This window comes from Oncorhynchus gorbuscha, linkage group LG01, assembly GCF_021184085.1.
Source record: "Oncorhynchus gorbuscha isolate QuinsamMale2020 ecotype Even-year linkage group LG01, OgorEven_v1.0, whole genome shotgun sequence".
NCBI lineage: Eukaryota > Metazoa > Chordata > Actinopteri > Salmoniformes > Salmonidae > Oncorhynchus > Oncorhynchus gorbuscha.
The window spans coordinates 26134641-26158140 of NC_060173.1; the positions used below are offsets into that span (position 1 = coordinate 26134641).

General features: G+C 46.7%; 1 protein-coding gene across 4 annotated transcripts in view; it reads right to left on the minus strand.

Annotated features, from left to right (window-relative positions):
- LOC124035603 (furin-like) overlaps positions 1 to 23500 on the minus strand; it is a 239223-nt gene that overhangs the window by 70070 nt on the left and 145653 nt on the right. For 2 of the 4 annotated variants that reach the window (XM_046349150.1, XM_046349133.1), the window contains exons 4-6: positions 19401 to 19496; positions 8856 to 8984; positions 8230 to 8306 (exon numbers count right to left, since the gene is read on the minus strand). In XM_046349150.1, coding sequence (XP_046205106.1) covers positions 8230 to 8306; positions 8856 to 8984; positions 19401 to 19496 — 302 coding nt within the window. Of the gene's footprint in view, positions 1 to 8229; positions 8307 to 8855; positions 8985 to 19391; positions 19497 to 23500 lie in introns of all 4 variants that reach the window. The other 2 variants (XM_046349143.1, XM_046349123.1) reach the window with 1 other exon arrangement.

Consider the following 23500-nt stretch of genomic DNA (forward strand, 5'->3'; position numbering starts at 1 on the left):
TCGATTCCGATTGGTCAGACCAAATTGAACCAAATTGAACAGTAATTTAAAATGGAAGTGTCCCGGAAGGAGGAGTTGCAATGTTCCTGAGTTCTCGCAAGTAGCACAGAAGATGTTTTGATAGAACTTTGGTAGCATTTTCCATTTCCTTTATTAAAGTACCCAGCTATAATGGCATTTGTGACCAAGGATTGGTAAGTAGAGAAAACAAGAGTATCTGATGTTAAATTATGTTTACACATCATTTACCACTTGACCTGAGCTGTCATAAAGTTCACACTTTGGATTAGAGTGATTTATAAATTAGCAATGACACTGTCATGACAAGGGCTCAATGACTGCTCACTGACAGATGTGTCCTTTGCCCAAGGTGCCTTGCAAAGCATATGCTAACATGTTGTACATCATCTTTTAACACAACGATGCAATTAAAGTTAAATATAAGCAATTAAGAATAGCATTAGTCTGAACATAACAGTCAACTTGTCAACAAGCTTGAACATGTTGATGCACGCACACATGCACACACACACACACACTGAACGTGAAAGTTAAATCCTAAACATGCCTTAAAACATGCACCCTAGCACAGTGCACGCACGCACGCACACCCACCCACACATAGTTTTTCCCATGGCTGCTGGCCAAACATAAGAACATTTAAACCATAATTTACCCTGCCGTAGACAGAATCCCTGTGTCACATTCCTTTATGAGAGCATCACATTGACTTTTAAAGAGAGGGGGGATTCTAAAGGCACACCATGCTAAATATTTTAATCACTATCAGGAGAGAGAACAGATAGCAGCCCTGCTCACTGAGTCGGTCTATACTGGCCCAATCCCAGACAACAAGCAGCACCGTGGCCAGGAGGCAATCGGCCAGGCTGGGCGCGTTTCCCCAAAATGGATTCCTAGCTACCGGCGAGATCATTGTTTCATCCATATTATCTCAAAATGGTATTTGTGGCAGAGGGTATCTAGGCACAATCGTCATTTGGCCAGATATGTGCAAGCTGGGAGGAAGGTTATCCACTACACTCATAGTGGGAAGGAACTAAAGCACTATGCCCCAAGGCACTTTCACATGGTGCTGGAGGGCAGCCATCCACAGAACAGCCGTTTACCAGACACACACACAGCCACACACACAGCTGCCGCGTGATTACAGGGTGTGATTGGACTGGATGCCTTTCAGATCAGACAGGCGACAGCTTAATGTGTGGAGAGTGGCCAAGGAGGGGGGTCTGACAACCCGATGACATCTTAATTCTAAATTTGTCAAAACAAAAATCACAGGAAATTATTTTAGAGGAATCTCTCTCTCTCTCTCTCTCTCTCTCTCTCTCTCTCTCTCTCTCTCTCTCTCTCTCTCTCTCTCTCTCTCTCTCTCTCTCTCTCTCTCTCTCTCTCTCTCTCTCTCTCTCTCTCTCTCTCTCTCTCTCTCTCTCTCTCTCTCTCTCTCTCTCTCTCTCTCTCTCTCTCTCTCACCGGTTAACGTGTCACAGAGAACATGGGATAGACAAGACTGTCAAGTAAAACTTGGTGTGAGTCTGTGTTCCTTGAAAATGATACCTTCTGAGCAGCACCGGTTGTGCCCTACTCATAACGCCTGGGGTTGACTGCGCAACCTGCTACAGTATGTGTGAGACTAAGGTAGACAGTGAAAGGAAAGGGTTTCGTCCCCCAGTCACTCCCTGTTTGGTGTTAAATGTGTGGAAAGACCAATTATAAAGTACTGCTTCCATCGTGCAGCCTCCACTCCTCAGTGTTAACCCAGAAGCCTGCATAACCAGCAGTTCTCCAGGAGGACTGTTGAAAGGCCACCCCTGCAGTACTCTATGGTAGATAAAAAAAGGTAACCTATACACTATCATACAGGGTCACTGTGCTCTCTTTATCCTAGCTGACTGAGAGAGGGAATGCTTTCATCTCTCTCCCCTTCAGGCTTATACAACCTCTTCCAGCCTATTGGTTGCCTTGTCCTTTTACTTAAGAATGGCATGGAGCAATGAAGCCATTTTAGGCTATTATTACGTCTCTCCAGCAAATAATGTTCTGATTTGAGATTTTAGACTCCAATACAAAACATGCACTGTGCATGTTCAGATGTATATTATAGAGTGTGACGGACATTGTAGCGTGCTTGGCTGACTTGGTGGACCAGTGCTCTGCTGCTGCCTGCTGTAGTGGTGCTGTTGGCTGTGGGGTATCTGTGGCAGTGTGAGTGAATGGGGCTGGATGGTGGCTGGATCAAGGGGCCTGTTAAAAGGATTTGGTTATTTTCCGCTCGGCTTAACTGATCCCCGAAGCAGCTATGGGCGGGGCTGCTGTTCAAACGGTTACTCTGGAGTTCCTCCTAAGCCCAACCAATCAGGACCGTGCTCTCTCTCTCTCAGGCCTTGGGAAGAGCGCAATCTACTGCTTCTTTCCTCCCACCTACCCTGGCCAGTGGTCACACGTCTCTGGTTGCCACATCTAATGAGAATCACTTATCAGGTGACTCGACCGGGCTCATGCGATAAGACTAGCTGACTCAATGATAAGGTTTCTGAAAATGGCTTTAAGAGATGCAAGCCAACCCAGTGAGACAGACACTTTAGCTAGCTATAATGAAGTGAATCATTCAACTGTGGTTTAAAAGAGACTTGTGATATTAAGCCAGTCCAACAAAGAGGCTTCTAAACAAAGCAATGAAGCAAGCTGGCCTAAGCTGTGTCGTGTCTCACTGAGGGAGGTCTAACTCTTCACAGCAGTGACACACCTGCTTAAATCTGCCATTCATCAGGCCTGCCCAGTATCTGTATATTGGTGATGGTGTCCAATCTGCTAGGGGTGGTCAGGGGCTCAGGACGTTTACAGTACTCAATCACTTATTGAAGTGGCAGGAGCACAGCAGCCTTCAGACAGACAGGCAGGCAGGCAGGCAGGCAGGCAGGCAGGCAGGCAGGCAGACAGACAGACAGACAGACAGACAGACAGACAGACAGACAGACAGACAGACAGACAGACAGACAGACAGACAGACAGACAGACAGACAGACAGACAGACAGACAGACAGACAGACAGACAGACAGACAGACAGACAGACAGACAGACAGACAGACAGACAGACAGACAGGCAGACAGGCAGACAGAGAGAGACAGAGAGACAGAGACAGAGAGAGAGAGAGAGAGATACAGAGAGACAGAGAGACAGAGAGACAGAGAGAGAGCCTGCCTGCCTGCAGACATCACTTCCTAACATCTGTTGATTCATCTCAAGGCTCTGGGCCGTCTGGGAAATAAACACACAGTCTCAGAGTCACAGATAGAAAGATGGTAAACAACATAGCCAGGCCTTGGAATAGATGGGCACTTTTCAATGTGTTAAACATTGAAGTTAGGAGTCTGGGGCGAGACTTTCCATTGAATTATGTTAAAGAGAGAGAGAGTCAGTGAAAGAGAGAACATATTTTATACACCAGGCTCTACCTCTTCAAATCACATAATAATTGTCTCCAACCCTGCAGGAGAATATATGTGTCCAGACGTTAAGTGAAGGTTGTTCAGGGGCGGGACACAAAGGGACAAGGACATTCAGACATCACTGTACCAGTGGGTGATTGTCACAGTGGAGTACTTTGGATGTGAAAAGAACTGCTGCAGCTAGCTGCTTCTCCTCAGAGCCAAATATACAGTATACTGGAACTAATTCATACCAACCAAGGTGCACCCATAAGGGATCAGACTGGATATGTGAAGTTTGCTCCTTTATTTCTGAAAGAGCTGTAAAATCTGGATCCTTACATATTTACATTTACATTTAAGTCATTTAGCAGACGCTCTTATCCAGAGCGACTTACAAATTGGTGCATTCACCTTATGACATCCAGTGGAACAGCCACTTTACAATAGTGCAACTAAATCTTTTAAGGGGGGGGGGGGGGTGAGAAGGATTACTTTATCCTATCCTAGGTATTCCTTAAAGAGGTGGGGTTTCAGGTGTCTCCGGAAGGTGGTGATTGACTCCGCTGTCCTGGCGTCGTGAGGGAGTTTGTTCCACCATTGGGGGGGCCAGAGCAGCGAACAGTTTTGACTGGGCTGAGCGGGAACTGTACTTCCTCAGTGGTAGGGAGGCGAGCAGGCCAGAGGTGGATGAACGCAGTGCCCTTGTTTGGGTGTAGGGCCTGATCAGAGCCTGGAGTTACTGAGGTGCCGTTCCCCTCACAGCTCCGTAGGCAAGCACCATGGTCTTGTAGCGGATGCGAGCTTCAACTGGAAGCCAGTGGAGAGAGCGGAGGAGCGGGGTGACGTGAGAGAACTTGGGAAGGTTGAACACCAGACGGCTGCGGCGTTCTGGATGAGTTGTAGGGGGTTAATGGCACAGGCAGGGAGCCCAGCCAACAGCGAGTTGCAGTAATCCAGACGGGAGATGACAAGTGCCTGGATTAGGACCTGCGCCGCTTCCTGTGTGAGGCAGGGTCGTACTCTGTGGATGTTATAGAGCATGAACCTACAGGAACGGGCCACCGCCCGAGGGCTAGACAATCCCTCTCTTTCTAAAATTATCCACTGAAATTGTTGCAACCCCTATTATTAGCCTATTCAACCTCTCTTTCGTATCGTCTGAGATCCCCAAAGATTGGAAAGCTGCTGCGGTTATCCCCTTCTTCAAAGGGGGAGACAACTTAGACCCAAACAGTTACAGACCTATATCCATCCTGCCCCGCCTTTCTAAAATCTTTGAAAGCCAAGTTAATAAACAGATCATCAACCATTTCGAATCCCACCGTACCTTTTCCACTATGCAATCTGATTTCCAAGCTGGTCATGGGTGCACCTCAGCCACACTCAAGGTCCTAAACGATATCATAACCGCCATTGATAAAAGACAGTACTGTGCAGCCGTCTTCATCGACCTGGCCAAGGTCGGCAGACTAAACAGCCTTGGCTTCTCAAATGACTGTCTCGCCTGGTTCACCAACTACTTCTCAGATAGAGTTCAGTGTTTCAAATCGCAGGGCCTGTTGTCCGGACCTCTGGCAGTTTCTATGGTGGTGCCGCAGTGCTCAATTCTCAGGTCAACTTTTCTCTGTATATATCAATGATGTCGCTCTTGCTGCGGGTGATTCTTTGATCCACCTCTACGCAGACGACACCATTCTGTATACATCTGGCCCTTCTTTGGACACTATGCTAACAAACCTCCAAATGAGGTTCAACTCCATACAACACTCCTTCCGTGGCCTCCAACTGCTTTTAAATGCTAGTAAAACTAAGTGCATGCTCTTCAACCGATTGCTGCCCACCCCCCCGCCCGACTAGCATCACTACTCTGGATGGTTCTGACTTAGAATATGTGGACAACTACAAATACCTAGGTGTCTGGTTAGACTGTAAACTCTCCTTCGAGACTCACATTAAGCATCTCCAATCCAAAATTAAATCTAGAATCGGCTTCCTATTTCGCAACAAAGCATCCTTCACTCATGCTGCCAAACATACCCTCGTAAAACTGACTATCCTACTGATCCTTGACTTCGGTAATATAATTTACAAAATAAGTTGTAATTATTTTTGCCTCTATGGCCTATTTATTGTCTACCTCCCTACTCGTCTACATTTGCACACACTGTACAACGATTCTTTCTATTTTTATTTTATTTTGTGTTATTGACTGTACGTTTGTTTATGTGTAACTCTGTGTTGTTGTTTTTGTCGCACTGCTATGCTTTATCTTGGCCAGGTCGCAGTTGTAAATAAGAACTTGTAAAAAATAAAAATGTGTGCACTCTGGTTGGTATCTCTTCTTCTACCCCTCCTCTCACCATTGATAGGATAGACAGTAAGAAGGATTAAGGCCAAGCCCAGAGACAGATAGTCTGGTGGGTGGATGAAAAACTACAAGGCTGTGGACAACAGCCCTTTCTTCACTGGTACCCCTAACATCTCTCAGTCTCTTCTCACCCTCTTTAATCTCCAATAAACAATAGTGAGTGCACTGTAATGGAGGACAGGAGAGAAACACTGAGAGAGGACAAACATTCCGACGATGGAGCACAAAATAATGACCTGCTTGGGCAAGAGCCTTGCTCTAGCCTGGCTTGAAACCCTTCCAACAATACCTGACAGTCGTACCAAGTCGCAGAACAAAGCATCTACCCAGAACAACTCCTTATTAATGGATGTGAATTCAAAACCCAGCCTTGAATGTCACCGATACAAATGAGCCCGCCTTGGCAGTGGAAGAGGACGTAAGTTTCTAACTTATGTCTCCTGTTCCTTTTTCTGCCCATGAATATAGTCATATGAATTTATGAACATAATCTCAATGTCGGGAGGCGGAGAGCATTACTCAGCTTCTGGCTGCACGCCTCTATGGGGAATTACTGAACTCATCTGCTTACTGAACTCATCTGCTTTCACTCCAAACACACAGCGCTCAGCGCTATTGACAGAGACACACACTTCTCATTTCTTGGTCATAAATTGATTCCGTCCTGGATAATCGCCTTGAGAGCACCAGCCAAACATGGTGTGTATTGTACTGTGTATGTACTGTGTGTGCATTTGTTTTTTTAGTTACAATGTGTATGTGTGCATGTGTGTGTTCTGAAGTTCTGTGCAGCAGCAGTAACAGTAGCTGCAGCAGCAGTGGAGCTGGTTAGAAGAAGCAGAACCAACCAAGGAGTAGTCTTGCGTTCCCTAGTAATCAGGTTTGAGTGGTGACTGGCTCAAACAGACAAATGGGCAGGGGTAGGCAGAGCTAGTACCATTCCAGGCAAACATGGAAACAAGGTCTCTGGTTAAAGTGAAAGCACTTGGCCGTGACTATACAAACCAAGGAGTCGGGAGGGAATCGCTTCAATATGTACAGTATATACAGTATATACAGCACACACACACACACACACACACACACACACACACACACACACACACACACACACACACACACACACACACACACACACACACACACACACACACACACACACACACACACACACACACACACACACACACACACACACACACACACACACACGTCTGGGAAGGCTCTCTAGTGGGGGTTAAGTAGGGATGGAATCGCTTCAATATGTACAGTAGAAAGGCAGCTTAAAGAGAAGATAGGGGAAACAAGGTCTGTGTTCAAGGGAAAACATTTGGTGATATGACATGCAAAGCCATTGTTTTCATTTCACAGGGGGAAATGCAGTGAATCTCTCTTCAGTATCTACAGTAGAGGTAGAGGCAGTTCAAAGACAGTCTGGGGAAGTTTAAACCATGTCCTGCTTTGGAGAGAATTCAGTTCAAGATCCTGTTAAGCATTGAAACAAAATAAATGAGAAAAACCAACCAAAAAAACTAAAGAAGACTGGAATTCATCCCAGAAACCAAGGGGGAGAATTGAGGCAAATCCTGCTGTTTGTTTCAGAGGCGGGAGGAATGCAGCAGAGTCCCATCTGATCCAGGGGAATGGAACCACAGCAGAAGACGGCCACACGCTGGGGTTAGGGCGAGTGAGGTGAGAGAGGATGAGGAGAAGGTGCTTAAGGAATTTAGAAGCCGACATTTTACTTTTGGACCAGTGTTTTTAAAAATTCAAACCCCAAAAGCCTGGAGAGAGAGTTGCTGGCATCAGCCAGGGGCAAATAAACAACTACTGCACTAGCAACAAACAATCTGCCAAAATGGCTCAGGCTCTGGGGTGGTGAGGGGGAGCTGGAGGATGGGGAGAGGAACTTCTTAATGTTGTTACTGCAGCATGGCTGATCCACCGAAACAAATACAAAACGCTTTTTCAAATTGGGAGCAGTCCAAAAAATGCCTACACAACTGCCGCTAATCTGGCCTGACTGGTTTTGGGGGAAATAAATAATGGGTCAACAACATGCATAAGAACCTCGAGGACAGAGTCTCTGAGGCTGGGCTGTAAGAAGCACTGTTACAGGGCATATTGGTATTTCATCTGATTCAGTCACCAGTCAACAATCTCCTGACAAACCATTAATGGATGACACTGTGTCAGAGAGGCAGTGCTGTTTATAAATGAGGGCAGACATACTGAAAAGCAAGGTCTTGCTTGAGGGCCTTTACTTAAAGATACAGCATTACCCAACCAAGGGAACCTGCAAAGTGTGCTTGAACAAATCTACCAAACTTTGTCAGAGCCCATTTTGCTGTATGAATGTATGTATGCATAATCCAGTTGAGGTGTGGGGCAGAGCAGGATATCACATGACCTGTTCTCGTTGCGCTGTGTGTAGCGTGGCTGGGGGTCAGAGTCTCCATCGTTGACATCATAGCTGGCCTCAGGGTCCTGGGAACAGAGATGGAAACAGGTGTTAGAGACTGTGGATATGGCTGAATTACATCCTTTCATGATATGAGTGGTAAAGGCCGCAGGTAGCCTAGCGGTTAAGTGTTGAGCCAGTCACCTAAAGGCCACTGGTTCAAATCCCTGAGCCGACTAGGTGTAAAATCTGTTGATGTGCCCTTGAGCAAGGCACTTAGCCCTAAAGCTCATGTAAGTCACTCTGGATCAGAGTGTCTGCTAAATTATAAGGATATGGTGAGTGACAACTCTCAGAATGCATCTCAACAGCCTTATTGAGAAACTCTTTTCCTCCAGCTGTTGCTGCACTTTAAAGCAATTCCTGGAAAGTAATTTGAGGCTGAAATAGGCATTCTCACATTGCGTTCACCTAGCTGTGTGTCTCAGAGAATGCAGATGAAATGACTGTTCTTCTTCTATCTCATCTGCACTATGTGAAAACACAGGCAAGGTGAAAGCAATGTGGAGCTGGGAAGAAGGCTACTTCTTCTTCCATCCATCCAGACAGAGCAGGTTGTGTTTGTATGTACTCACATAGTTGGTGGCCAGGTCTGGGTGGTCTTTCTCTATACCGTCATCCAGGATGGTGACCACAACTCCTCTCCCAGTGTAACCCTGGGACCAAGCTCCCTTGGCATTCAGGTCTGCTTGGCTGGGGTTGGACTGGCAGGGAGACAGAAGAACAAGCTTTAATGAAGCCATTGTTATAGCATTATAGTATCATATAGTTTCACATGGTTTAGCCCTAATGAAGGCCAATATGGTGCTGAAACACATAGGGCATCTGTTGTTTTTCGTGTGTGAAAATGCCAATACAATATACAGATTTTTTAAAAGAGTATACTTGGAGTGCCTTTGGACAATCTTCCTTTATTTCTCAGTTATATATACAGTCACAACAATAGCACAAAGCACATCCCTCTGTAAACTTCCCCAAAAATGAGAGAATGCTTAAGGACATTTGTGTGACTCACATTTGACACACGCAAGCCACGTTACTCAGACAAGTAGAGCAACCATTTAAAAATGTGAGCATCAGCAAAAATACACATGAAAAGAGACCAGGGTGGCTCAGATGAAAGATGAATAGCCCTGCTAATGTAACACTGGGGGGCTGTGTTAGATGTTTGACTGTGTTCATACCCTGTTGAAACCCCCTACCCTCCACACACAACCACAACACACAACCACAACACACAACCACAACCACAACCACGCATGCACGCACACACACATAGACAGGCAAAGTCACACACAGTGTGTCACTTGGAAGTCTCTTTAGCGGGGCTAACCTGCAGAGCATGGGGGGCTAACTATAATTTCCCTGTCAGAGGAAGCAAGCCTGCAGCTGGAAATATGAATAAGTGAGAACCTGGTGAGAGCATTCACCTTGCTCACAGGGGAAATTATAAAGCAGAGCTCCACACTAACCAGCAGGGAGAGAGGGAAAAGAGCAGAGAAATGTGGGAAGAGGGAGAGAGAAAAAGGTGAAGGAAGTGACAGAGAGAGAGTGAAATGTAGAGGTAGATAGAATGAGGAAAAATAAGGAAAAAGATAGGGAGAGAAAAAGAGTGAAAAAGGTAGAGTGAGAAAATGTGATTCCCCTAGAGCTCCAGGTCACCTCCACCTCCACTTCCACTTCCACCACCCCCTGCTCCCTGCTGATCTCTCCCTACAGGGCAGGCCTCCTGCTGGGCCACGGCAGAGCAGCATCAGGGCCTTTAGTGAGGGAGCTTAATATCCCTGGCCCCAGGGTAGCCACTGTGCTGCTTACACAGACACGATTCCTATACACATGGGGCAGAATTACCATGGGACTACAGAGAGGAAGGCAGTTAGCTACTCTTTTTCTAATCATATAGGGATACAGTATAATGTAGCCTTATTTATACAGACTATGAGGAAGCAAATCTGGAAAATATATAGAGTACCAGTCAAAAGTTTGGACACTAATTCAAGGGTTTTTCTTTATTTTTTACTATTTTCTACATTGTAGAATAATAGTGAAGAAATCAAAACGATGAAATAACACATATGGAATCATGTAGTAACCAAAAAAGTGTTTAAACAAATCAAAATAGCTTTTAGATTTTAGATTCTTCAAAGTAGCCACCCTTTGCCTTGGCATTCTCTCAACCAGTTTAACCTGGAATGCTTTTCCAACAGTCTTGAAGGAGTTCCCACATATGCTGAGCACATTGGATGCTTTTCCTTCACTCATCCAAATCCATTTCAATTGGCTTGAGGTCGGGTGATCGTGGAGGACAGGTCATCTGATGCATCTGCAGTCTGGAGGTGTGTTGGGTCATTGTTCTGTAGAAAAACAAAAGATAGTCCCACTAAGCCCAACCAGGTGAGATGGCGTATCACTGCAGTATGCTGTGGTAGATGTGCTGGTTAAGTGTGCCTTGAATTCTAAATAAATAAATGACAGTGTCACCAGCAAAGCACCCCCACACCATCACACCTCCTCCTCCATGCTTCACAGTGGGAACGACACATACGGAGATCATCTGTTCACCTATTCTGCATCTCACAAAGAAACACCGCGTGGAACCAAACATCTCAAATTTGGCCTCGTCAGACCAAAGGACAGATTTCCACCGGTCTAATGTCCATTACTTGTGTTTCTTCTTATTGGTGTCCTTTAGTAGAAGTTTCTTTGCAGCAATTCAACCATGAAGGCCTGTTTCACACAGTCTCATTTGGGCTGCAATTTCTGAGGCTGGTAACTCTAATGAACTTATCCACTGCAGCAGAGGTAACTCTGGGTCTTCCTTTCATGTGGCGGTCCTCGTGAGAGCCAGTTTCATCATAGCGCTTGGTGGTTTTTGAACTGTTGTTGCCATAATACGTACTTGGTCTTTTACCAAATATGGCTATCTTCTATATAACACCCTTGTCATAACACAACTGATTAATTGAAACCTGTTAATTGAACATGCATTCCAGGTGACTACCTCATGAAGCTGTTTGAGAGAATGCCAAGAGGGTGCAAAGTTGCTATTTTGAAGAAACTCATATAAAATATATTTTGAATTGTTTAACATGTTTTTGGTTACTACATGATTCCATATGTGTTATTTCATACTTTTGATATCTTCATTATTATTCTACAATGTAGAAAATAGTATTTTAAAAAAAGCCCTGGAATGTGTAGGTGTGTCCAAACTTTTGACTGGTACTGTATATATATATATTTTGGTGTTGTTGTATTTTACCCCCTTTTTCTCCCCAATTTCAATCTTGTCTCATCACTGCAACTCCCCAATGGGCTCAGGAGGCAAAGGTCGAGTCATGCGTCCTCCGAAACATGACATGCCAAACCACGCTTTTTAACACCCACCCCCTTAACCAGCCAGCCACATCAATGTGTCGGAGGAAACACCATTCAACTGACGACCGGGGTCAGCCTGCAGGCGCGCCACAAGGAGTCGAGCAAAGCCCCGCCGGTCATACCCTCCCCTAACCTGTGCACCGCCCAATGGGACTCCCTATCACGACCAGTTGTGATACATTCTGGGATGGAATCCAGGTCTGTCGTGATACCACTAGCACTGCGATGCAGTGCTTCAGACCGCTGCACCACTCGGGAGGCCCTGGAAACTATTTTCAATCATTAGTTTAACAGTCTATGGCAGAACCTACTACGTGCAAACTCTGTTTTGTCATTCAGGAAAAAGAAAAGCTTTGGATACACTGTCCAAAAGGCTTGTATGCAATATCACCCTATAACATCTGCATTCATCCCAATGCAAACCATGCAAACCTCATTACAGACAAGCCACCAGTGTTTGGCTTCAGAGGGACTGTTGAACAGCCTCAAACACACAGCAGAACAGGCTTAGAGCACTCAGCCGATTAGAGCAGTAATGCTGAATGACAGAGGTGGTTTCACCGCCTTCCATTCACAGGTGATTTGTGTCTGGCCCTGTCAATGCTGCTATTAATCCATTTCCACCATCATATGGTGCAGACTGCAGAGAGAGAGAGGATGAGGATTAGGAGAAATCAAAACATCCCTGAGCCTATGAGTGGAGGAGAGAAGGAGGGATGGACACAGTCTCCTTCCGAAAGCAACAGTCCTACAGGTGTTTCATTTGCTATGATCTGGATCCTTTCAAACAGAAGACACACTGAGGAGCATCTTGATGAATGACACCTGGTTGATAACAGTTAGAGAACAACCGATTATCAGCCAAGCTGATGTTGGCATTTTATACATTTTATACATAGTGGGTTAACTGCCTGTTCAGGGGCAGAATGACAGATTTGTACCTTGTCAGCTCGGGGATGTGAACTTGCAACCTTCCAGTTCCTAGTCCAACACTCTAACCACTAGGCTACCCTGCCACCCCACATAGCAAAGCCGCTGCTATTCCCACTGCCACCCACCACCGAGCCACGAGCCCTGCACAATGCCGAGGAATGTCTAGCTGGGATAATCATCATCAGCAGCAAGCTAGCTCATACTCCAACAGAAAGGTGCAGTATTGACAAATGGATGATTTGACACAGTGACCAAAATAAAACTCCTGTTGCAAATATTAGTTTAGTTAATTCACTAATAATAAGGCTTGTGTTGACGTGCCCGGACATGCATGCCATATGCAAGCTAGTTAAGTGACCTGTCGGCAAATATTACGATAACTAACCCTTTCCTCTGTGGTGTTAGCTAGCTAGCTATATTAGCTACTATGCTAGCTAGCTGGCTAGATAAACATTGTGCTAATATATCATATAGGAGTGAATAGCCAATATAGCTAGCTAACGTTAGCTGGTTATCATTTTGACCATGCACCATTTTTGGAAACGAGCCATCTGACGGTGTAACGTAAGCTATTTACTGGTGTGGTGATCTGACCAGCAGCAATCATATCCGTAAATTGACAGTTGATAGTCGGATTAAATGATTGTCGTAATAGGGAAAGAAGGAAGTGTTTCAAAATGCCAAATATTGCCAAATAAAGGTTGGCAATAGGTTTAGCTACCTAAGAATCTTCCTGCATGTTTATGGACCTACAAAGCTGTATAAAAAAAGCTGTATAAATCAGCGGGCCGAACGACAGATTTGTACCATGTCTGCTCGGGGGTTTGAACTTGCAATCTTCCGGTTACTAGTCCAGAATGTGAATGTGGTAAACAGCAGTGAAGTGGCAGTGCACTTTAAAGGCAGAATCCCTATATCAACAGGTATCTATGTTGTGGTCTTAAACATTTTAAATACTGGCATGTCAAAGGGGTGATAAGATTCAAATAGTACAATGTGTTCAGCATAAGGGAAAACTCCTGGCTTTAGTAAAGTAGAGGCTACAGTGTTCTGGGGGATCTGACTACTACTGTCACGGTACTGATGCTCATTCTGTCCACCAGTTCCAGAGGTCTATATCACCAGCCTTTTAGGCTTCACTGAAAGGGATTCATTATCATCAACCCCAGACTGTCTTGTCTGATTAAACACACCTGGTTCCCATTTCCCCCGATTAGTATGTTATATATGTGCCCTCCGTTCCCTCTGTCTTTGTTGGTTATTGTTCCCATGTGTCAGGACCTGGTTACGAACCCAGGTCTCCGGAGTGAGAAACAGTCACTTAACCAACTGAGCCACGAATAGTCGGCAGAACCCAGAAGATGAGGCAGACACAGCAGTACTTGAGACGGTGTATTTAATGAAGTAAAAAGTGAAGTTCTTCAAAAGGAATTCCACAAGAACAAAGGTAATCCTCCAAGACAAAAAGGTAAATCCACAAGGTGGAAGGTATAGCACAAAAAGCCTCAAAAGATACTCAAAAACAAATAAACAAGAACAAAAAAACAGAACTCCACAAGAGAGTCCACCGGGATCAACAAGAGTTCACAGAGTACTAGGGCTGGGTGCTAACATACAAACACAGAGCAAAGAACTGAGGAAAACAAAGGGTTTAAATACAATTAGGGGAAACGAGGCACAGGTGCAAATAATAATGGGGATCAAGGGAAAACAAAAGGTCAAAAGGCACAATGGGGGCATCTAGTGACCAAAAACCGGAACAACCCTGGCCAAAACCTGACAGAATCCCCCCCCCTAGGAACGGCTCCTGACGTTCCTACCAGCTCTCTCAGGGTGGAGGGCCCTGAACTGACGAATGAGGTCAGGGTCCAGTATGTCTTTGGCAGGAACCCAGGAGCGCTCCTCGGGACCGTAGCCTTCCCAGTCCACCAGATACTGCCAGGACCGCTGCACCCAGCGGGAATCCAGTATCCGATGGACGGTATAAGCCGGCTGGCCTCCAATGACATGAGGCGGAGGGGGAGGTCTGTCTGCCGGGACAAGGGGAGAAAAAACAACAGGTTTTAATAAGGAAATGTGAAACGTGGGATTAATCTTAAGGGATCTGGGTAAGTGTAGACAATAAGAAACTGGGTTAACTCTCCTGGCAACCTTAAAGGGACCGATGTATTTTTGGGACAGCTTGCGAGACTCCACCCGTAGTGGTAAGTCTCTAGTGGAGAGCCAGACTCTCTGGCCGGGGCGCAGGGTAGGCCCGGGACGGCGACTTCTGTTGGCTTGTTGTTGGTACCTCTGTGAGGAACGCATAAGATTAAGACGGGTCTTCCTCCACATAAGCCGACAGCGTCTGACGAACTTCAAGGCTGAAAGCACTTCTGCCTCCTGGTCCGGGAACAATGGAGGGGCATAGCCAAACTGACACTCGTGCGGGGACATACCAGTGGAGGAGGAGCGCAAGGTGTTGGGCGCGTATTCGGCCCAAACAATGAAGGACGACCATGTGGACGGGTTGTTACGAGTCATACATCGGAGGGTGGTTTCCAGCTCTTGATTCATCCTCTCTGTTTGGCCGTTGGACTCCGGATGGTACCCTGAAGATAGACTGGCAGAAGCCCCCATGAGTTGGCAGAAGGCCTTCCAAAACCTAGAGGCGAGCTGGGGACCTCTGTCAGAAACCATATCTTGAGGAATGCCGAAGACTCAGAACACATGATTAATTACCAACTCAGCCGTTTCCTTGGCAGAAGGTAACTTAGTCAGAGGAACGAACCTGGCCGCCTTTGAAAACCTGTCGATTATGACTAGGATAGTAGTATTGCCATGGGATGGAGGAAGGCCAGTAATAAAGTCCAACGAGATATGGGACCAGGGTCTGTGGGGAACAGGTAAAGGGTGAAGGAGTCCTTGCGGGCGGAGGTGAGAAGATTTGCCCTGGCAGCACACGGGGCAGGCATTGACGAAAGTGGCAACTTCTTCTCTTATGGTAGGCCACCAGAACTTACGCTGGATGAACTCCAAGGTGCGACCTACGCCCGGGTGACAGGTGAGGCGAGAGGAGTGCCCCCACAGAAGGACCTGAGTCCTCACTGCCTTGGGGACAAACAACCGATTGGCAGGACCTCCTTTCGGGTCCGGTTCAATAGCTTGAGCTCGTCTCACGGTATCCTCAACTTGCCATGAGATCGGAGCCACGATCTTAGCAGCAGGAAGGACAGGCATGTCCGTGTCATCTCGAATGGCAGGAGCGTAGACTCGGGACAGGGCATCCGGTTTGAGATTCTACGACCCGGGTCGATAGGTGAGAATAAACTGGAATCGATTGAAGAAAAGAGACCATCTAGCTTGTCTAGAGTTCAACCGCTTCGCCTGCTGGATATACTCCAGATTTTTGTGGTCCGTAAGCACTTGAAACGGGTGAGAAGCCCTCTCGAGCCAGTGTCTCCATTCCTTCAATGCCATCTTAACCGCTAGGAGTTCACGATCCCCCACAGCCGGGGTAAGCCGGTGTGAGAAGAAAGCGCACGGATGAAGCTTCTTGTCTTCACCCCTCTGAGACAGGACAGCTCCAACACCAACCTCTGAGGCGTCTACCTCCACCACAAACGTTTCATCCGTAGTCGGTAGTATCAGGATGGGAGCAGAGAGGACGCGCTGCCTAAATCCTTGGAAGGCCGTCTCAGCTTCTCTTCCCCACAAAAACCTTGCATTGCCACCCTTGGTTAAAGCTGAGAGAGGGGCTGCCACCAAGCTGAAGTTCTTGATGAACTTGCGGTAAAAGTTAGTGAAGCCCAGGAAACGCTGAACTTCCTTAACGGATTTGGGGGTGGGCCAATCCGCTACCGCCCCTACCTTCCTGGGGTCCATTTGGACTCGATCGGGTTCCACTACAAATCCCAGGAATTGTACTCGGGATGAATGGAATTCACATTTTTCCGGCTTAACGTACAGATGGCTGTCTAGGAGGCGTTTGAGTACTTGTCTGACATGCTTTGTGTGTTCTTGAAGAGAGCTCGAAAAGATGAGGATGTCATCCAAGTAAACGAACACAAAAATGTTAAGCATATCCCTAAGCACATCGTTTATGAGCGCTTGGAACACCGCAGAAGCGTTGGTCAGGCCAAAGGGCATCGCCAAGTATTCATAGTGACCAGTAGGCGTGTTGAAAGCGGTCTTCCACTCGTCACCAGGTCTGATCCCCACAAGATGGTATGCGTTCCGCAGGTCAAGCTTAGTGAAAACAACTGCTTCCTGGAGCAGCTCGAAGGCTGTGGCCATAAGGGGTAGCGGGTAACGGTTACGGACGGTTATGGCATTGAGTCCCCGGTAGTCGATGCAAGGACGTAATCCACCGTCTTTCTTGGCCACAAAGAAAAACCCTGCTCCCGCCGGGGAGGTGGATGGACGCATGAGGCCTGCTTCCAGAGCGTCCTTGATGTAGGTATCCATAGCAGCTCGTTCGGGTGGAGATAGGGAAAAGATCCGACCCCTGGGGGGGGGCAAGTGCCCGGAAACAGTTCGATGGGGCAATCATAAGGTCTATGGGGTGGTAGCATGGTGGCCCTCTGTTTGCTAAATACCAGTTTGAGGTCATGGTAACACTCGGGAACTCGGGTCAGGTCGATGGATTCTAAAGACTCGGGAGTAGAACTCGGGGGAATTCGGGAAAATACAAGTAGCTTGGCACGTAGGACTCCACTGCTTGATAGTGCCCACAGACCAGTCGATGTGAGGGTTATGGCTGTGAAGCCAGGGGTATCCAAGGACGAGAGGGAACTCGGAACAGGAGATCAAATGAAAGTTCATCAATTCCTGGTGTTGTGAAACTGAAAGTCGCAAGGAGGTAGTGACATGAGTGACAAGTCCAGATCCCAAAGGGCTTCCATCCAATGTAGTAACCCTCATGGGGTCACTTAGAGGTTCAGAGGGAACGCCATTCTCCTTCGCCCAGACACCATCCATGAAGTTACCTGCGGCTCCAGAGTCTACCAAGGCTTGAAGGTGAAGCTTGTGGTTGTCCCAGGAAAGGGTGACTGGAATGAGCAGACGGGAGTTAGACGGATGGGAGGAGGTTATGTTTCCCGTTACAGTTCCCCCCCGGTCTGTACGGGACAGAGCGTTTCCCTGGAGCCCGGGACACGTGGAACGGAAATGGCCCGGTCTCTCTCAGCCTGGGAGATGTGTCCAATCTGCATGGGTTCCGGTGGAGCCAGCGACGATAAAGGTGGGGACTCGGAGCTGGGACTGATAGGGGCTAGAGGTCTACGGTTGAGTTCTCTCTCTCTCTCAGACGCTGGTCAATGCGTGAGGCCAACTTGATCAGGGACTCGAGATTGTCCGGTGGTTCCCGAGTGGCCAGTTCATCTTGGATAGTGTCAGAAAGGCCTTTCAGAAAGCACACCGTGAGCGCCTCGTTGTTCCAGCCACTCGCTGCTGCCACCGTGCGGAACTGGATGGCATAGTCCGTCACGCTGCGCCGACCTTGGTGGAGAGTCAGGAGCTGTTTGGCTGAGTCAGGACCACTGTTTGGGCCTTGAAACACTCGTTTGAATTCCTCAGCAAAGGCAGAGTAGCTGGCACAGCAGGAACTATGGGCATGCCACACAGCAGTAGCCCAGGCCAGGGCTTTTTCCGACAGCAGGGTGATGATATATGCAATCTTAGACCGGTCGGTGGGGAACGACGAGGGTTGCAGCTTGAAGGAGAGAGAACATTGGGTGAGAAACCCTTTACAAGCACTTGGATCACCTGAGAACCGTTGGGGAGGTGGAAGACGAGGTTCAGCCAGAGGGTTAACTGCCATGGGTACGTGAATCTGAGGTACTGGGACGGGAACTGTTGCCGGGGTAAGTCGATCAGATATCTGCTTTATGGAAGTCAGCATCTCCGACAGAAGATGAGAATGTCTAGCCATTAAGGCTTCTTGCTGAACCAGGGCGGCTTTGTGGCGTTGGACAGTCTCCTGGTTGTGGGACAGCATGGCAACAAGGTCCTGGGAACTGGCTGCCTCTGGGTTCATTTTTGGCTCTGTGTTTCTGTCAGGACCCGATTACGAACCCGGGTCTCCGGAGTGAGAAACAGTCACTTAACCAACTGAGCCACGAATAGTCGGCAGAACCCAGAAGATGAGGCAGACACAGCAGTACTTGAGACGGTGTATTTAATGAAATAAAAAGTGAAGTTCTTCAGCAAAACATGTAACTTCACAACCTCAAAAGGAATTCCACAAGAACAAAGGTAATCCTCCAAGACAAAAAAGGTAAATCCACAAGGTGGAAGGTAAAGCACAAAAAGCCTCAAAAGATACTCAAAAACAAACAAACAAGAACAAAAAACAAAATTCCACAAGAGAGTCCATCGGGATCAACAAGAGTTCACAGAGTACTAGGGCTGGGTGCTAACATGCAAACACAGAGCAAAGAACTGAGGAAAACAAAGGGTTTAAATACAATCAGGGGAAACGAGGCACAGGTGCAAATAATAATGGGGATCAAGGGAAAACAAAAGGTCAAAAGGCACAATGGGGGCATCTAGTGACCAAAAACCGGAACAACCCTGGCCAAAACCTGACACCATGTCCGTTGGTGGTGTGAGTACCTATAAATTGGTGCAGCTTTTATGCTGCATGCTATATATATTGTGTATTACGGGTATTGTCCCATGGCGTTCAAAGAGGTTTAGCTTCGCTCTTTTGGGTACAGCCCAGTGTTTTTGTATACGTGTTTGTTTTGTGTGTATTAAAAAACTCTATTGTGTATTCCTGTGCCTCTCTCCAAAATGATTTATACCAGCGTTACAACTACCTTGCTCACCAGGTACCACTGCTGGGGGAATTTGGGGTCGGATGGTTCGGTGTAGACATCCCTCTTTTTCCTCCGCCTAGACACCTGCTGTTCCGCCCACCTCACCTAAAGAGGAACACACACAAACACACACACACATTAGCACTGATAATGAATGAAATGACCATGACATGAGAAACAACTATTCACAGTCTGCCTCCTACTGTGGCTTTCAAGTGGCCACCAACGCTCCGATGGTTAGGTCCTACAGCTGCAGTAAGACTTTACAAACCACCCAGCTGGGTTACATCAGCAACATCTAAAGGGAGAGTAGGGAGACCGATCTGATTCATCTGAATCCTCAGACGTGTGTGTGTGTGTGTGTTTCATCTCTGCTCTCTGTCTCTCTTTCTTAGAATGCACATCTAAAAAATGTATTGCATCAGGTATTTATTTTTGATATTTTGTGTTAAAACTAAGAAAATTATGTGCCTCATTTGCATTAAAAACATATTTGCATATATGAATACATTAACATGGTCCTCTGTAGCTCAGTTGGTAGAGCATGGTGCTTGTAATGCCAGGGTAGTGGGTTCGATTCCCGGGACCACCCATACGTAGAATGTATGCACACATGACTGTAAGTCGCTTTGGATAAAAGCGTCTGCTAAATGGCATATATTAACACAAAGGGGGGAAACAGCCATCAAACACTTCCTCTTTCTACCCTACCTGCACTCACCTGTGCTGTCTAGATTGCCTCACTAATTACTGTTGTTGTCATGTTCTCCTGCATAATTCAATAATTATGTCAATAGCAGGACACCCCCGGATTAAAAATCAATACGCTTACCTCTAGATCAAATCAAATCAAATCAAATTTATTTATATAGCCCTTCGTACATCAGCTGATATCTCAAAGTGCTGTACAGAAACCCAGCCTAAAACCCCAAACAGCAAACAATGCAGGTGTAAAAGCACGGTGGCTAGGAAAAACTCCCTAGAAAGGCCAAAACCTAGGAAGAAACCTAGAGAGGAACCGGGCTATGTGGGGTGGCCAGTCCTCTTCTGGCTGTGCCGGGTAGAGATTATAACAGAAAATGACCAAGATGTTCAAATGTTCATAAATGACCAGCATGGTCAAATAATAATAAGGCAGAACAGTTGAAACTGGAGCAGCAGCACAGTCAGGTGGACTGGGGACAGCAAGGAGCCATCATGTCAGGTAGTCCTGGGGCACGGTCCTAGGGCTCAGGTCCAGCATGGTTGAATAATAGTAAGGCAGAACAGTTGAAACTGGAGCAGGAGCATGGCCAGGTGGACTGGGGACAGCAAGGAGTCCTCATGTCAGGTAGTCCTGGGACATGGTCCTAGGGCCCAGGCCAGTTGAAACTGGAGCAGCAGCATGGCCAGGTGGACTGGGGACAGCAAGGAGTCATCATGTCAGGTAGTCCTGGGGCATGGTTCTAGGGCTCAGGTCCTCCGAGAGAGAGAAAGAAGGAGAGAAGGAGAGAATTAGAGAACGCACACTTAGATTTACACAGGACACCGAATAGGACAGGAGAAGTACTCCAGATAAACAAACTGACCCTAGCCCCCGACACATAAACTACTGCAGCATAAATACTGGAGGCTGAGACAGGAGGGGTCAGGAGACACTGTGGCCCCATCCGAGGACACCCCGGACAGGGCCAAACAGGAAGGATATAACCCCACCCACTTTGCCAAAGCACAGCCCCCACACCACTAGAGGGAAATCTTCAACCACCAACTTACCATCCTGAGACAAGGCCGAGTATAGCCCACAAAGATCTCCGACACGCAGGGTACAACCCAAGGGGGGAAACCCAGACAGGCCGACCACAACAGTGAATCAACCCACCCAGGTGACGCACCCCCCAGGGACGGCACGAGAGAGCCCCAGCAAGCCAGTGACTCAGCCCCGTAACAGGGTTAGAGGCAGAGAATCCCAGTGGAAAAAGGGGAACCGGCCAGGCAGAGACAGCAAGGGCGGTTCGTTGCTCCAGAGCCTTTCCGTTCACCTTCCCACTCCTGGGCCAGACTACACTCAATCATATGACCCACTGAAGAGATGAGTCTTCAGTAAAGACTTAAAGGTTGAGACCGAGTTTGCGTCTCTGACATGGGTAGGCAGACCGTTCCATAAAAATGGAGCTCTATAGGAGAAAGCCCTGCCTCCAGCTGTTTGCTTAGAAATTCTAGGGACAATTAGGAGGCCTGCGTCTTGTGACCGTAGCGTACGTATAGGTATGTACGGCAGGACCAAATCAGAGAGGTAGGTAGGAGCAAGCCCATGTAATGCTTTGTAGGTTAGCAGTAAAACCTTGAAATCAGCCCTTGCTTTGACAGGAAGCCAGTGTAGAGAGGCTAGCACTGGAGTAATATGATCAAATTTTTTGGTTCTAGTCAGGATTCTAGCAGCCGTATTTAGCACTAACTGAAGTTTATTTAGTGCTTTATCCGGGTAGCCGGAAAATAGAGCATTGCAGTAGTCTAACCTAGAAGTGACAAAAGCATGGATTAATTTTTCTGCATCATTTTTGGACAGAAAGTTTCTGATTTTTGCAATGTTACGTAGATGGAAAAAAGCTGTCCTCGAAAAAGCTATCCTCTTGATATGTTCTTCAAAAGAGAGATCAGGGTCCAGAGTAACGCCGAGGTCCTTCACAGTTTTATTTGAGACGACTGTACAACCATTAAGATTAATTGTCAGATTCAACAGAAGATCTCTTTGTTTCTTGGGACCTAGAACAAGCATCTCTGTTTTGTCCGAGTTTAATAGTAGAAAGTTTGCAGCCATCCACTTCCTTATGTCTGAAACACATGCTTCTAGCGAGGGCAATTTTGGTGCTTCACCATGTTTCATTGAAATGTACAGCTGTGTGTCATCCGCATAGCAGTGAAAGTTTACATTATGTTTTCGAATAACATCCCCAAGAGGTAAAATATATAGTGAAAACAATAGTGGTCCTAAAACAGAACCTTGAGGAACACCGAAATGTACAGTTGATTTGTCAGAGGACAAACCATTCACAGAGACAAACTGATATCTTTCCGACAGATAAGACCTAAACCAGGCCAGAACATGTCCGTGTAGACCAATTTGGGTTTCCAATCTCTCCAAAAGAATGTGGTGATCGATGGTATCAAAAGCAGCACTAAGGTCTAGGAGCACGAGGACAGATGCAGAGCCTCGGTCCGATGCCATCAAAATGTCATTTACCACCTTCACAAGTGCCGTCTCAGTGCTATGATGGGGTCTAAAACCAGACTGAAGCATTTCGTATACATTGTTTGTCTTCAGGAAGGCAGTGAGTTGCTGCGCAACAGCCTTCTCTAAAATCTTTGAGAGGAATGGAAGATTCGATATAGGCCGATAGTTTTTTATATTTTCTGGGTCAAGGTTTGGCTTTTTCAAGAGAGGCTTTATTACTGCCACTTTTAGTGAGTTTGGTACACATCCAGTGGATAGAGAGCCGTTTATTATGTTCAACATAGGAGGGCCAAGCACAGGAAGCAGCTCTTTCAGTAGTTTAGTTGGAATAGGGTCCAGTATACAGCTTGAAGGTTTAGAGGCCATGATTATTTTCATCATTGTGTCAAGAGATATAGTACTAAAACACTTGAGCGTCTCTCTTGATCCTAGGTCCTGGCAGAGTTGTGCAGACTCAGGACAACTGAGGTTTGGAGGAATACGCAGGTTTAAAGAGGAGTCCGTAATTTGCTTTCTAATAATCATAATCTTTTCCTCAAAGAAGTTCATGAATTTATCACTGCTAAAGTGCAAGTCATCCTCTCTTGGGGAATGCTGCTTTTTAGTTAGCTTTGCCACAGTATCAAAAAGGAATTTCGGATTGTTCTTATTTTCCTCAATTAAGTTAGAAAAATAGGACGATCGAGCAGCAGTAAGGGCTCTTCGGTACTGCACGGTACCATCCTTCCAAGCTAGTCGGAAGACTTCCAGTTTGGTGTGGCGCCATTTCCGTTCCAATTTTCTGGAAGCTTGCTTCAGAGCTCGGGTATTTTCTGTGTACCATGGAGCTAGTTTCTTATGAGACATTTTTTTAGTTTTTAGGGGTGCAACTGCATCTAGGGTATTGCGCAAGGTT